General features: G+C 58.9%; 1 protein-coding gene across 3 annotated transcripts in view; it reads right to left on the bottom strand.

Annotated features, from left to right (window-relative positions):
• PALM (paralemmin) overlaps positions 1-12282 on the bottom strand; it is a 41428-nt gene extending 29146 nt beyond the window's left edge. The window contains exon 1 of one of the 3 annotated variants that reach the window (XM_030937056.1): positions 12017-12282. In XM_030937056.1, coding sequence (XP_030792916.1) covers positions 12017-12021 — 5 coding nt within the window. In that variant the 5' untranslated portion in view covers positions 12022-12282. Of the gene's footprint in view, positions 1-1225; positions 1594-12016 lie in introns of those variants that run through there. The other 2 variants (XM_030937057.1, XM_010374934.2) reach the window with 2 other exon arrangements.
• Positions 12283-15699: the final 3417 nt, after the last annotated feature.

Genomic DNA, 15699 nt, shown 5'->3' with positions numbered 1-15699 from the left:
TCCCCAGTCACGGCGCCCCCCTCGCCCCTCCCCAGTCACGGCGCCCCCCTCGCCCCTCCCCGGCCGGGCGCCCCCCCTCGCCCCTCCCCAGGCCCGGGCGCCCCCCTCGCCCCTCCCCAGGCCCGGGCGCCCCCCTCGCCCCTCCCCAGGCCCGGGCGCCCCCCTCGCCCCTCCCCAGTCACGGGCGCCCCCCTCGCCCCTCCCCAGGCCCGGGCGCCGCCGCCCCGGGTGATGGATGGCGCGGCCCGCGGGAGGCGGTCGCCGTGGCAACCGCGCCGTCCCCATGGCAACGCCGAGGCCCGGAGCGCGGGGGTGGGGCCGGCGCAGCATCTCCCGCCCCCGCCCCTTGGGGGGAATTGGGGGGGCCCGAGGCTTCGGGCCTGGGGCGGCCTAGAGGGGCGGGAGGGGTCGGGCATTTCTCCCCCGCGCTGCGTCTGGGAGAGGGGAGAGGGGTCCCGTCTGGGCGTCCGGGGGGCGCCCGCCCAGGAAGGGGCTTCCATCCGGGAGGGGTGCGGACCCGCCCCCGACGCCGGGTAGCCAAGGTCAGGCCGACAGAACGCTCCACGTCACAGATCCAAAAAATCAAGCGAAATAGGGCCACGACTCACGGATCAAAACGGCCACAAACCGAGAACGCCCCCCCCCGCGCTCACTCCCTCCTGCGGCCCAGTTCACAGATGGGGAAACTGAGGAAACGGCCACAAACCGAGAACGCCTCCCCCCGCGCTCACTCCCTCCTGCGGCCCAGTTCACAGATGGGGAAACTGAGGAAACGGCCACAAACCGAGAACGCCTCCCCCCGCGCTCACTCCCTCCTGCGGCCCAGTTCACAGATGGGGAAACTGAGGAAACAGCCACAAACCGAGAACGCCTCCCCCCGCGCTCACTCCCTCCTGCGGCCCAGTTCACAGATGGGGAAACTGAGGAAACGGCCACAAACTGAGAACGCCTCCCCCCGCGCTCACTCCCTCCTGCGGCCAGGTCAGCCCCATTTCACCAACGGGGAAACTGAGGCCGAGCAGGGCGGTCCGCAGATGGGCTTCGCCAGGCGTTCGTCCTCCTGCGGGCGGGGCCCGCCAGGCGCGGGGGAGTCTCGTTCCCGTTTGATCAGCGAGGCCGGGACCAGGACCCCGGCAGGGGCTTCCCGGGGTCGGCGGGACGGCGGAGGCTCAGGCTCCCCGGGGCTCACGGAGGGAAGCAGAGGTCAGATCACAAAAGGTCTTACATGCTGTGCGGAGGAGCTGAGTCCGGGGCAAAGGCGTGGAAAGGCTCGGGGCGGCGGCGGTCCTGGTGCTGCTGGGGGTCCCGGGGCAGGTGCTGGGTCTCCGAGCCTCCCTGGCTCCCGGCAGCCGCGCAGAGCCCCTGGAGCGCCACACCCCCCGCCCGACGCCCACCCCGGCGCGCACAGGCCTCCCGTCCCCGCGATGCTTTTTACGGCGCGTGGCGGTGTGGGCGGTTCGGGGCCCGGCGAGGGCGTCGTCTGGAGCGCGTGAGATAATCCGGCTCCCGGAGATGAGTGACTGAGGCCCAAACCCCACGAGAGCCCCGCAGAGGCCTCTGCGATGCGGGGCGTTGGTGCTGGAAGGGTCCAGAGAGGTTACGCAACGGCCAAGGTCACCCAGCGAGCAGGGCGGGCCCTGTCCGAGGCGGGAGGGGCGAGTGTGGGATGGGGGCGTCGCACTTGTCCTTCCAGAACCCACGCCCGGGCAGCTCCAGCCAGAACGAGGGGGTCCCTGCCCGGGCAGGCGCCGAGCCCAGCGCCGGGAACATTCCTGCTGCTAATTGAAAGGAAAGAGCTGACGGTGACCTTGGCCATGGTGGGGGGTGGGGGAGTCACGCGGGGCTGCGAGGTGTGGGGTGAGGGGGGAGCAGGGCGGCCCCTTCCCCCACTGGGTAGGGGATGGAGTTCCGGGAGTCTGGACCCCAGCTGCTTCCCAGTCCAGGTGATACTCGGTCCTCAGAGCCTGTATTTGCCCTGAGCGCTGGCGCCCCCGGCCCTGCTTCCTCCACCGCCCTGCCCTGCTCCAAGCCCTAGTGTCAGCCCCTCACCCTTCATCAGCTCCCAGCTTCCCCTTTCCCTTCTCCACTGCCAAGATCAGATCCAGCACAGCCACCTCCTCCAGGCAGCCTTCCAGGAAGGAACCTCCTCCCAGCCCTCCCAGGATACAGCACGGAGGCCCCCAGCACCACCGCTGTCTCTGGGGCACCAAGAACCCTAAATGGGTTAAGGCAGAGAGGCATCACCCCGTGGGGAGAGAAGACGGAGGTCAAAGCAGGCTACAGACGTACAGAAGCAGACCTGTTGCCTATTAACCTGGGGTAGGAAAGGAGAGAAGCTGGACCCTGCCCGGGTCCTCACAGGAAGATGGGGCAGTGACGCGTGAACGGGGCCTTCCCTGGCTTTCGGCAGGGTCTCAGGGCAAACCCTGCTGCAGGGGCCCCAAGGTCCCTCCCCACCCGACAGCACTGCAGCCACACTGCTGAGACACCCCACAGAGCTCCCACCGCAGGGCCACTGCGCTGGCTGCACCCCGGCCTGCGACCTCCACAGGCCTCATGCCCAAGGCTTCTGCAGACGTGACCTCCTCATTTAGGCCTCTTCCGGCCTAATTTTCAGCCCCAAGCACCCCCCTGCAGCCACCTCCACCCGGATCACTTTACTTATCTTTTTCTTTTTTTTGAGATGGACTCTCCCTCTGTCGCCCAGGCTGGAGTGCGGTGGCACGATCTCGGCTCACCGCAACCTCCGCCTCCTGAGTTCAAGTGATTCTCCTGCCTCAGCCTCCTGAGTAGCTGGGATTACAGGAACCCACCACCACGCCCCGCTAATTTTTGTATTTTTAGTAGAGACGGGGTTTCACCATGTTGGCCAGGCTGGTCTCGAACTCCTGACCTCAGGTGATTCACCCGCCTCGGCCTCCCAAAGTGCTGGGATTACAGGTGTGATCTTGTCTTCCCACCAGGACAGCAACTGTGCCATTTTTGTCCCTGCCACATCCCTGGGACCAGGCATACAGTAGGTGCTCAATAAATGCTTGCTGCCCCAGGGAGTCAATGTGGGTCTTTCCATCTTCAGAGGAAGCCCCCATCCAGAGGTCCCCCCAACCCCAGCCCCCTCTTCTCACGCTCCCGCCACTCCCAGGGCCACCTGTCATCTGATCACTTCCTCTTCTTTTTAAAGAAACTCACTGTCACGACTTACATTTCTGTAAAGCAGGACCCGGACTCCTCAGTGTGAACGGAGCAGAAGCTCCAACCACCTCGGGGGGGAACCACAGATTCACAGATAAACCAACCCCGGCGTCCATCCACAGATGCTTTGGTAAACGCAACATGGCTGTCCACACACTGGAACACGACCCGGCCGTGAACAGGAGTGAGGCTCTGACCCAGGCCACGGCACAGATGCACCTTGAGGACGTCACACTCAGTGAGAGACGCCAGACACACCAGGCCACGCAGTGTGTGATCCCATGTCTATGAAATGTCCAGGACCTGCTGATCCAGAGACAGGAAGGGGATTGGCTCCCTGGGGGCCGGGGAAGGGGATGGGAGGGGACACCTAATGGGGACAGGGCTTGTTTTGGGGGTGATGAAAGCGTTCTAAAATTGCGGTGAAAGATACACAACCCTGCTGGGCGTGGTGGCTCACACTGGAATCCCAGCACTTTGGGAGGCCAAGGCAGGTGGATCACAAGGTCAAGAGATCGTGACGATCCTGGCCAATAGGGTGAAACCCCGCCTCTACTAAAAATACAAAAATTAGCCGAGCGTGGTGGCACGTGCACCTGTAATCTCAGCTACTCAGGACGCTGAGGCAGGAGAATGGCTTGAACCCGGGAGGTGGAGGTTGCAGTGAGCCAGGATTATGCCACTGTACTCCGGCCTGGGTGACAGAGAGAGACTCCATCTCAAAAAAAAAAAAAAGAAAGAAAGAAAGATACAACCCTGTTAGCGTACTAAAAACGACTGAGCTGTACACTTTAAACAGCCAGACTGTGTGGCATGTGAGTTATATTTTAATAAACCTGTTAGGAATTACATACGTAGAGACGTGTATATATACCTGTGTGCGTGTGTAATGGGAATGCCAGCCTTCTCAACAAGGGCCGGGCCAGGGCAGGGGCTGGGGTCCTTCCCAACCCCCATGGGGCGTTGAAGCCCCTGCTGGTCCTGCCCTGAGACTTTCTATGGTCGGAAGCATTTGAATACAAACTGATGAGGACATCAGCTTCTTGCTCCCCGATGGGGTCACTGAAGCACTCCAGGCCTCTGTCCCGCCCTGGCCTTCAGGGTCCCGCATCACTGCCTCCATTGCTCACAGCCTCTGCCCACCCAGGCGGGGCTCCCAGGCCTGGCCCCATCCCACCACCAGTGCTGACCATGCAGTGCCTCCCGCTCAGCGAACCTCACTTTGGTCCTAATCTAAGTCTTTTTTTTTTGAGAGAGAGAGTCTCGCTCTGTCACCCAGGCTGGAGTGTAACGGCACAATCTTGGCTCACTGCAACCTCCGCCTCCTGGGTCAAGCGATTCCCCTGCCTCAGCCTCCTGAGTAGCTGGGACTACAGGCGCCCACCACCATGCCCAGCTAATTTTTGTTATTTTTAGTAGAGACAGGGTTTCACCATGTTGGCCAGGCTGGTCTCCAACCCCTGACCTCAAGTGATCCACATGCCTCGGCCTCCCAAAGTGCTGGGATTACAGGTGTGAGCCACCGCGACTGGCCCTAATTTAAGTCTTGCCCATCCCAAGGCCTGCTCCTCTGGCTGGCTCCCCTTTCCTCTCCCCACCCAGTCCAGGCTCTGTCCTGGTGACCGGCTCTGACGGTCCCTGAATTCCTGTTTGAAACCCTGGGTCAGGAGACAGCCACTCTGGCCTGATTTTACACTCCTCAGACACCAAGACGTCCACTCAGCCATCCTCCCAGAGGGCCCCCTCCATCCCCTCATGTATCCAGGGTCCAGGCCACCTCTCCCTGGCCAGGGTGCCCTGTCCCTGTGGGCATCGCTGACCACACACAGTTCTGGAATCCTGTGTTTGCCCTCCTAGACATGGGGTCCTGCCCCCTCTGGCTCTGCCATTTCTCTTCATGTGGCCCCCGTGGCCACAATCAAGGCTTGGCCATGACTTGCTCCTCCCTGGTCTCACCCCTCAGCTGCCAGAATCTTTTTTTGATGACCAGGTCAGCCATTGCTCCTCCCCTGCCCACACACTATCCATGACTCCCCATCCTGGCACTCAAGGCCCAGCAGGAACAAACACCAAAGAGTATTCTCCTCTTCCAATGCTTTCCCACCTCTAGTCCCTCCACAAGGTGCATCCTTCTGCCTGCCTGGATGAACCCTGAAACATCCTTCTCAGAAAAGGTTCATGGACTGGAGCAGGAAGCCTTTCTCACACTTCAGAGAAGGCCCTCTATGGCCTTCCAGACCCTTCTGATCCTGCACAGCACGAGGATGGTGAGGAGGGAGCATTTGTTTGATAAAAAAATGACAGGTTTCCTAGATCAAGAAAGGATGAGAAGAAGGAGGGGCCCACACTCAGAAAAAGGTGATACAATTTTTTTTTTTTTTTTTTTTTTTTTTTTTTTTTTTTTTTTTTTTTTTTGAGACAATCTTGCTCTGTCTCCCAGGCTGGAGTGCAATGGTACAATCTTGGCTCACCAAAATCTCCGCCTCCCGGGTTCAAGCGATTCTCCTGCCTCACCCTCCCGAGTAGCTGGGACTACAGGCACCCGCCAGCACACCCGGCTAATTTTTCGTATTTTTAGTAGAGACGGGGTTTCACTCTGTTAGCCAGGATAGTCTGGATCTCCTGACCTTGTGATCCTCCCGCCTTGGCCTCCCAAAGTGCTGGCATTACAGGCATGAGCCACCACGTCCGGCCAACACAAAGCTTTTAAAGAACATCAGGTTGGGTGCAGTGGCTCACACATGTGTAATCCCAGCACTTTGGGAGGCTAAGGTGGGAGGATTGCTTAAGCCCAGGAGTTTGAGACCAGCCTGGGCAATGCAGGGAGACCCTGTCTCTACAAAAACAAAACAAAATAATTAGCTGGGTGTGGTGGTGGCAACTGTAGTCCCAGCTACTCAAGATGCTGGGTGCAGGATCATGTGAGCCCGGGATGTTGAGACTGCAGTGAGCTATGATCACACCTCTGCACTCCAGCCTGGGGGACACAGGGAGACTCAGTCTAATAAAAAGAAGGCCGGACGCGGTGGCTCATGCCTGTAATCCCAGCAGTTTGGGAGGCTGAGGTGGGCAGATCACAAGGTCAGAAGACCAAGACCATCCTGGCTAATACGGTGAAATCCCGCCTTTACTAAAAATACAAAAAAAAAATTAGCTGGGCGCGGTGGTGGGCGCCTGTATTTCCCAGCTACTCAGGAGGCTGAGGCAGGAGAATGGCGTGAACCTTGGAGGCAGAGCTTGCAGTGAGCCAAGATCACGCCACTGTACTCCAACCTGGGCGACAGAGCGAGACTCCGTCTCAAAAAAAAAAAAAAAAAAGAAGAAGGCTGGGTGCAGTGGCTGACGCATTTAATCCCAGCACTTTAGGAGGCTGAGGAGGGCATATCACAAGGTGAGGAGATTGAGACCATCCTGGCTAACACAGTGAAACCTCATCTCTACCAAAAATACAAAAGTTAGCTGGGTGTCGTGGTGCACGCCTGTAGTCTCAGCTACTCAGGAGGCTGAGGCAGGAGAATCACTTGAATCAGGGAGGCAGACATTGCAGTGAGCTGAGATCGTGCCACTGCACTCCAGCCTAGGTGACAGAGCGAGACTCTGTCTCAAAAATGAAAGAAAGAAAGAGAGAGAGAGAGAGACAAAGAAAGAAAGAAAGAAGGAAAGAAAGAAAAGAAAGAAAGAAAGAAAAGAAAGAAAGAAGGAAAGAAAGAAAAGGAGGCCGGGCGCGGCGGCTCAAGCCTGTAATCCCAGCACTTTGGGAGGCCGAGACGGGCGGATCACGAGGTCAGGAGATCGAGACCATCCTGGCTAACACGGTGAAACCCCGTCTCTACTAAAAAATACAAAAAAAAACTAGCCGGATGAGGTGGCGGGCGCCTGTAGTCCCAGCTACTCAGGAGGCTGAGGCAGGAGAATGGCGTAAACCCAGGAGGCGGAGCTTGCAGTGAGCCGAGATCCGGCCACTGCACTCCAGCCTGGGCGACAGAGCGAGACTCCGTCTCAAAAGAAAAAAAAAGAAAAGGAAGGAAGGAAGGAAGGAACGAACGAACATAGGCTGGGCATGGTGGCTCATGCCTGTGATCCCAGCACATTGTGAGGCCAAGGCAGATAGATCACTTGAGGCCAGGAGTTCGAGGCCAGCCTGGCCAACATGGTGAAATCCCGTCTCTACTAAGAAACATACAAAAAATTAGCCAGGCGTAGTGGCGCATGCCTGTAGTCCCAGCCGATTGAGAGGCTGAGGCATGAGAATCATGTGAACCCAGGAGGCAGAGGTTGTAATGAGCCGAGATAGCACCACTGTGCTCCAGCCTGGGTGACAGCGAGACTCTGTCTCAAACAAACAAACAAACAAACAAACAAACAAACAAAAAGAACATAAGCCCATTTCCTAGCTTCAAAATCTGAGGCCCTTGAGGATGAAACTGGCTAAGGGGGTAGAGGCAGAGATGCCCCCACTGCGTGGTGCTCAGAGGGTCCAGGCCCATAAAGCACCTGGCCCTCCTCTAACCCTGCCTCCCCCAAAAATGGCAGTCATGTCCCCATTCGCCAGATGAGAATAGTGAGGCCCAGAGGAGAGTGACATGCCAAGGTGCGACGGGGAGTCAGGACACCCCCTCTCCACACTCCTCTCCCAAATCACAGAACGGTGTGGGTGGGCACAGAAGCAGGGCAGATGCCCCACGAGCCAAGACCACTGACAAGGCCAACTTATGTGTTTCTCAGTAAACACACCACGATTGAAAGCCGACACCAGGATGCCTGATATCCAGAACACCATGCCCCACAAGACCACAACCCCCAGACACAGGTACCAAAAACCCGCCTCTATCCCCGACCTCGGCGGCTTAGAGGGAGCACGCTCAGACCACCCAGCAGCAAACTCCCACCCATGCCTCTGCAGCTGTGTGTCCTTACACGTGCCACTGGACCGCCCTGTACCTCAGTTTCCCTCTCTCACAGGGCTTCCATAAGGATCAAGGGAGTGGCTATGCACGGTGCCTCACACCTGTAATCCCAGCATTTTGGGAGGCCCAGGTGGGCAGATCACCTGAGGTCAGGAGTTTGAGACCCGCCTGCCCAACATGGCAAAACCTCATCTCTACTAAAAATACAGAAGTTAGCTGGGTGTGTTAGCGGGAGCGTGTAATCCCAGCTACTCAGGAGGCTGAGTCAGGAGAATCGCTTGAACCCAGGAGGTGGAGGTTGCAGTGAGCTGAGATCGCACCACTGCACTTCAGCCTGGTTGACAGAAAGAGACTCTGTCTCAAAACAAACAAACAAACAAACAAACAAACAAAAAAACAGTCAGTCATGGTGGCTCACATCTGTAATCCCAGCATTTTGGGAGGCCAAGGCGGGCGGATCACGAGGTCAGGAGATCAAGACCATCCTGGCTAACATGGTGAAACCCCATCTCTACCAAAAATACAAAAAATTAGCTGGACATGATGGCATGAACTCAGGAGGCTGAGGCAGGAGAATCACTTGAACCTGGGAGGCAGATGTTGCAGTGAGCCGAGATTGCACCACTGTACTCCAGCCTGGGCGACAGAGCAAGACTCTGTCTCAAAAAAAAGGATCAAGGGTCAAGGGCGCTTTCACCCATAAAGCACTCTTAACAGGGCCGTGGAAAAGGCAAGTGCCGGCCGGGCGCGTGGCTCACGTCTGTCATCCCAGCACTTTGGGGAGGCCCAGGCGGGTGGATCACCTTAGGTCAGGAGTTCAAGACCATCCTGGGCAACATGGTGAAACCCTGCCTCTACTAAAAAATACAAAAATTAGCTGGGCGTGGTGGTAGGCGCCTGTAGTCATGGCTACTCGGGAGGCTGAGGCAGGAGAATTGCTTGAACCCAGGAGGCGGAGGTTGCAGTGACTGGAGATCATACCGCTGCACTCCAGCGTGGACAACAGAGAGATACTCTGTCTCCAAAAGGAAAAAAAAAAAGCATCAAAGGAATTCACACACATAGAACACTCAGAACAGGGCCGTGGAAAAGGCAGGTACCCATTTAATGGTTGCTGAGTGAACAAATTACATAAATTATGCCTACACTTCTCAAACCGCCTTCCCATGCAGTGATACGCACCTGTCGTCCCAGCTACTTGGGAGGCTGAGGCCGGAGTTCCAGACCGGCCTGGGCAACATCCAAAAAAGAAAGAAACCACCTTGCCAATTTCCACTGCCTCCCGGACAGTATCTGTCTATTCCTTGCCTTCAAAGCCACTCAAATTTAAATCAGATCACCTTGTTTTAGAAAGAAACATTATACTGTGGTCAAGACTGAGCAAACCAGAACCAGAAGCCACCTCCATAAACAAGAAAACACGGAGGAAGAAACAGATACAACGAAAATAAAAGCTTGCTATTAAATTCAATTATCACTAGATACTGTTACCTTTTAACAGGCTCTGCCTCTCAATAAAAAGCGAAATTAGCAAGTGTGAAGGAGCGTTAAGGACCCAGTTAGCACCCAAGGGAGACTTTCCTCTTCAAAATTTCCAGGTCTGCGAGCGGGGAGGAGTCTGGGCCGGTCTTGACCATCTGTCCAGGCCAAGTCTGTTCTCCTCCCCATCCTGGGGGTTTGAGCCTTGCCTTTACCCAGGACGGGGCTGTGGGTGCTGGAGAATAGTTGCTCCAAGCCCAATTATCTTTATTTTACCAGCTAGACCCTGTGTCACTCAGGGGCCACACAAACCCTCCCAGACCACAGAGATTCTCCCCAACTCCTTCCTGGACGGTCTCCTCACCCCAGCACCCTGGCAGCATCAGCCCTGTGGTTAGCAACCCACTAGTTTTCCTTAAACCCTCACATTAACAAAAAATTATTTAACCTGTTCTTGAATGACATTTAAAATTCTTTAAATGCTTAAATTCATTTGTGAAACTTTCCAGCGAGACAGGCACCACCATAAACCACAGCCAGCTCCCGTGTCTTTGACTGGAAAATCTGTGGAAACGGGAGGAGACAAGCGACCACGTTCTAGCGGACGGGGCCTTCGTGCCTGAAGCCCGCTCGGGAGAATAACGAAGGGGCAGGTGTCCAAGACCGGCCAGCACCAGATGGGCCTGTCCCCACCCATTGTCAGCCCGGGAACCGGGGAGAGAGGCATCCTCGCATGGCGACTCACAGCTGGTTAACGCTGGGTGCCTGTCCCATATGTGTGTCCCCAAAAGCAGTGATGACCCAATGGGGGACCTGTGGACCACCTGTGACGCAGGACGGAGAAGTCGTGGGGCAAAGCAGGAGGCACCGAGCCCCCCCCACCAGGCTCTGTGTGACGCGGGCGGCGGCGGGGGGGGGGTGGCAGCAGCTCCTCTCTGGGCCTCAGTATCCCCCGTGGGAAAAGGAAGGGGTGGCAAAAGGAAACAATGGACCCGGAGTGTTCCCTGACACCCCTCCTCTGGGTGGGAGATCTCGGTAGTCCTCCTAGGCAACCCCCTCCCCACAGCCACACCCTGCCCAGGCCTGGCTGTCGGAGGCCCAGAGGCTCCCCGGGGGCCTGGAGAGCAGGGCAGATAAACAAGGCTGCGGGGTGGGGGTGTGGACCAGGCAAGTCTGGGCCCTGGCTCCCCTGAGCCCCTGGCTGAGCTCCCGGGGCGGGGTGACTGGGAGCGGGGTCAGGCCTTTGTCTGGGTTTTCAAAAGCGGAGGACACTGGGTGTCTCACTTTCCCAGGGAGGGAGGGAGGCAGCGGCCCCCACCCAGCCGCGGGCGTGGCGGGTCAGGGGTGAGTCCCCCGGGGAAAGTTGGCGGCTTAGAAAACACGCTCAGTGGGAAGGGCAGGGGGCCACAGGCGGCCTCCAGATCCGGTCTTCTGTCCTCGGGTTGGGGTGAGGACCCGGGCCCCAGCAGGGCAGCTGGCCCCCCTGTCCTGAAGTGGGCAGGTGGGTGACCCCAGGAGGCGCCTCCTGACCCCTGCCCGTGCAGTGCCCACCTGTGGGAGTGAGGGGCAGGGGGGCACTCGAGCACCGGGAGGAGGGGACCGGCCCCTGAAATGACCATGCGCCCTCGCTTGGTACCTGCTGTGCAAAGGAACCCTCCACTGCCCACCACCCTTGACCCCACACAGGCACAGGCATGCGGGGGTCCAGGGATCCCAGCCCGGGGCCAGCCCACTCCTGGAGCTACACCATTGGAGCCCCAGCTCTGAGACACTTCCCCGAGAGGGCATCCGACCCAGGCGCCCCGCTGCAAAACGCCGGTTCCTCTCCCTTCTCACACATCCCGGAGACCCGGGAAGCCGAGGGCAGCCCCTCTCCCTCCAGCGGTAACTCGGGACCTGGGCCGTGGCGGGGGGCTCGGGACACCCCTGGAGGCCTTTGGGAAGGGCGGGGGTGGGGGAGCACCGGCCCGCGCGCGCGTCCAGGGCGTCAGGAGCGGTGCGCTCAGGCTGGGGCGGGGGAAGGGTGCGTGAGCGCGAGGCCGGACCGCTGCAATCCGGGGAGGGGTCGCTCCATCCCCCCGGGGCCACCCACAGGTGGCCGAGAGCCGAGGCTCGCCCTGGAGACGCGGGCGGGGCGCGGGCGGAGACTCGAGCCTCCCCCTCCCCGAGTCCTGCACTGGCCCGAGCCGCCGCTGCCCGGGTCCCCACGCGCCGGTGGGTGGGCAGCCGGGGTCGGGGAGCGGGGAGGCCTCCCGTCAGGCGCGGCCCAGCCCGAGTCTCTTCCCGGCTGAGCTGCGGCCCCAGCAGCTCCGCGCCGCCTCCTGCTCCTCGCGGGGGCCGCGACGCCCCCAGTAGGGGCGCGAGAGAGGGGGCCTCCCCCCTCCCCAGCTCCCGGCGCTCCGGGCCCCCAGCCCCGCGGCCCGAGCGCGCCTACTCACTCCATCTCCCCGCCGAGGTCCGGGTGGGTCCGCGGTGCCGGGCGGGGGCGGGCGCGGGAGGTGCGCGGGGGAGGGGAGGGGAGGGGGACGCGGCCGGGCGGGGGCCGGGGAGGGCTAAGGCCTGGCGGCCGGGGCTGCGCGGCGCGGGGGCGGCGGCACCGGCTCGGGCATCGCCCCGCGCAAAGCGGCTGTTTATTGTCCGGGCGGCGGCGGGCGCGGGGGGTGGGCTGGGCGCGCGCGTCTCCGGCGCGCTCCCCTCTCCCTCCCGCCCGCCCGGCTCCCCGCCCCGCTCCCCTCCCACCTCCCCGCGCTGCGAGCGGGCGCTGCGCCTCCTGCCGGCCGTGCCGCCGCCCCCCGCCCCGCGCGCCCCGCCCCGGGGCACCCCGAGAAGGGCCTAGGTCTGGGCGCGGCGCTGGGACCCGGCTGTCACCAAGTCCCGCCCCTCCCCAGCTCCCGGGCCCGAGCCGGGACCCTCGCGAAGTCAAACAAGCAAAGGCCTTTCCCGAGAGCCCAGGCGCCGAGGGGGACACACATTTCAGGGCGAGCGAGGGGATCGGGGGGTCCTGGGGAGGCCGCTGCGAGAAGCTGACAGCTCCCTGCACCCCCGGCCCGGCCCGCAGGGTCCCCAGGCCTCCTTTGCGGGAGTATTTGGTGGAGGGCGCTGTGCCTGCAGAGGCCGGCGGTTGGGTGGGAGACAGCCGCAGGTACTGATGTGTCTGGGCCCCGGCTGGGAGCTGAGCCTGGTCCCCGGGCTCCCACGGCACACTCAGTGAAGGCCCAGCGACCAGACGACCAGAGTGAGCGAGAGGGACGATGGAGGATCAGGGAGCGCTCAGGCTTTGTCCTCAGAGCACTGGGGAGCCACAGCAGGAGACAGGCAGGACCTGTCTTCCCCAACATGTAGGTCGTGGGCCCAGCCTCCCGGTTTCCCGTGAGAACACTGCAGCCCAGCCCCAGCACACCTACTCCTGGGGGTCCAGGGTGGGCAGGAAGGAAGGATTCTTCCCAACTCCTTAGAGTTCTTATAAAACGGTTCTCCTCTGCCCATGTTTGCTGAATGGCTGTAGATTTAAAGGAAAGTAGCCCTGGATGAGCTGTAGAGAAAGATGTACCCCAGGCTGAAGAGGGCCATCAACACCTTTTCTAGAGTCCTCTCTTTTTACAGTGCATGTGTATTCCTTTTATAGCATTTAAGACAATAAATTAGCAAAGGTAAACAAAGCAAAGATCCTATGGATTATCAGGGGTCCTGGGTCTGATTCTCAGCTCACCCACCTCCAAGCTGTGTGACCCTAGGTCTGTTTCTTAACCTCTCGGAGCCTCATTTCCCGCCCCCCCCCCCCCCACACTTAGGACTGTGGGAGGGTTAACTGAGTGAGTACACACAAAGGGCTTGGCACAGGGCCCAGCACACACTCGCTCAGGGCTTGGCAAACTTTTTCTGTAAAGGGCCAGAGAGTAAATATTTTCAGCATTGCAGGCCACAGTCTCTGCGGCAATGACTCTGCTCTGCCATTGCAGTGTGAAAGTAGCCAGAGGCAATATGTAAAACCATGGGCACGGCTCTGTGCCCATAAAACTTTATTTACAAAAATAGGCAGTGGGCCAGAGCTGATCCGAGGGCCATAGTTGACTGACTCCTAAACTAGGCACCCAATAAAACTGACCTGTGAATCATTTCTTCACTGCCCCTTGGCCTCTGTGTTCTTTTAGTCTAAAGTGATTTATTGAACATCTACTGTATGCCTGGCACCGTTAGTCACCTGTGATGCAGAAGTTCTGTTTTTGCGGCCAGGCGCGGTGGCTCACGCCTATAATCCCAGCACTTTGGGAGGCCGAGGCGGGTGGATCACGAGGTCAAAAGTTTGAGACCAGCCTGGCTAACATGGCAAACCCCTTCTTTCTTTCTTTTTTTGGGGGCCGGGAGTGGGGGACAGAGTTTCACTCTTGTTGCCTAGATTGGAGTGCAATGGCGCAATCTCAGCTCACTGCAACCTCCATCTCCTGGGTTCAAGCGATTCTCCTGCCTCAGCCTCCCCAGTAGCTGGGATTACAGGCATGTGCCACCACCCCTGGCTACTTTTGTATTTTTAGTAGAGATGGGGTTTCTCCATGTTGGTGAGGCTGGTCTCAAACTCCCAACCACAGGTGATCGCCCCGCCTCAGCCTCCCAAAGTGCTGAGATTACAGAATGAGCCATTGCGCCCAGGCGGCGAAACCCCTTCTCTACTAAAAATACAAAAGTTAGCTGGGCATGGTTGTGTGCACCTGTAATCCCAGTTACTCGGGAGGCTGAGGCAGGAGAATGGCTTGAACCCGGGAGGCAGAAGTTGCAGTGAGCAGAGATTGTGCCACTGCACTCCAGCCTGGGCGACAGAACAGGACTCCATCTCAAAAAAAAAAAAAAAAAAAAAAAAGTTCCGTCCTTGGAGAAACAGTGTTTTTTGTCCCCTACATAGATGATTCAGGGTGAATGAAGTGACTCTTACCTGTAATTCCAACACTTCAGGAGACTGAAGCAGGAGGATCACTTGAATCCAGGAGTTCAAGACCCTGGGCTACATAGTGAGACTCCCATTTCTACAAAAGATTAAAAATTAGTTGGGCATGGTGGTGTGCACCTGTGGTCCCAGCTACTTGGGAAGCTAAGGTGGGAGGATCGCATGAGCCTGGGAGGTTGAGGCTCCAGTGAGCCGTGATCATGCCACTGCACTCCAGCCTGGGCAACAGAGCCAGACCCTGGCTCAAAATAAAATAAATGAATCAAGGCCAGGCACAGTGGCTTACACCTGTAATCCCAGCACTTTGGAGGCTGAGAAGGGAGGATCACTTGAGCCCAGGACTTTGAGATCAGTCTGGGCATCATAACAAGACCCCATCTCTACAGAAAATTTTAAAAAATTAGCCAGGTAAGGTGTCATGCACCTGTAGTTCCAGTTTCTCACAGGCTGAGGTAGGAAGATCAGTTGAACCCGGGAGATTGAGGCTGCAGTGAGCTGTGATAGCACCACTGCACCCCAGCCTGGGTGACAGAGCCAGACCCTATCTCAAAAATGAAATTAAAAAAAATTAAAACTAAAATAAATGATTTAGGGTTTGAAGGTGGTGGATGCATTTTGTGTAAAAATAAGAGGACGTGGAGGAGGCCGTGGGGAGGCAAAGGGACTGCGGGATCATTTCTCCCACCATCCCAGCTCTAAACCTCCAGGGCTCACACCTCCCTCCAAGCAAAAGCCAAAGTCCTCCTGCCACTCTCAAGGCCCAGCACGAAAAACACGCGCCGCCCACACCTCCAGACTCAAGCACACAGAGGCCTGGAGGTGGTGCCACACGAACCGGGGAACTAGGCCGGGCAGAAAGTGGAGGGAGACATTCCAGGTGGCCGGAACGGCCTGGGCAAAGGTGTGGAGGTGGGACAAGGTGGGGTGTGTAGTGGACCCGAGACAAGCTGCCTCGGGATGACCTTCACCGCCCTCACTTCCACCGCCTCACTGCGCTCACCCACCCACAGGCACTGCAGAGCCTATCCGCGTCCTGGGGCGAGCAGTCACTGCACTGAGGATCAGTCCGCTGCACCTCGGACGCCCCTCCCAGCTTCCGAAGCAATGTCGGCCCCGCCCCCAGCACGCTGGCCCCGCCCCTGAACCTCGGACCCGCCTCCCGGGCAATCTGGGCTCCGCACC

Source organism: Rhinopithecus roxellana, chromosome 8, assembly GCF_007565055.1.
Source record: "Rhinopithecus roxellana isolate Shanxi Qingling chromosome 8, ASM756505v1, whole genome shotgun sequence".
In the NCBI taxonomy this organism is placed as follows: Eukaryota; Metazoa; Chordata; class Mammalia; order Primates; family Cercopithecidae; genus Rhinopithecus; species Rhinopithecus roxellana.
Note: the sequence above shows the minus strand (reverse complement) of the source record. Positions and strands in the feature narration are given on the sequence as shown.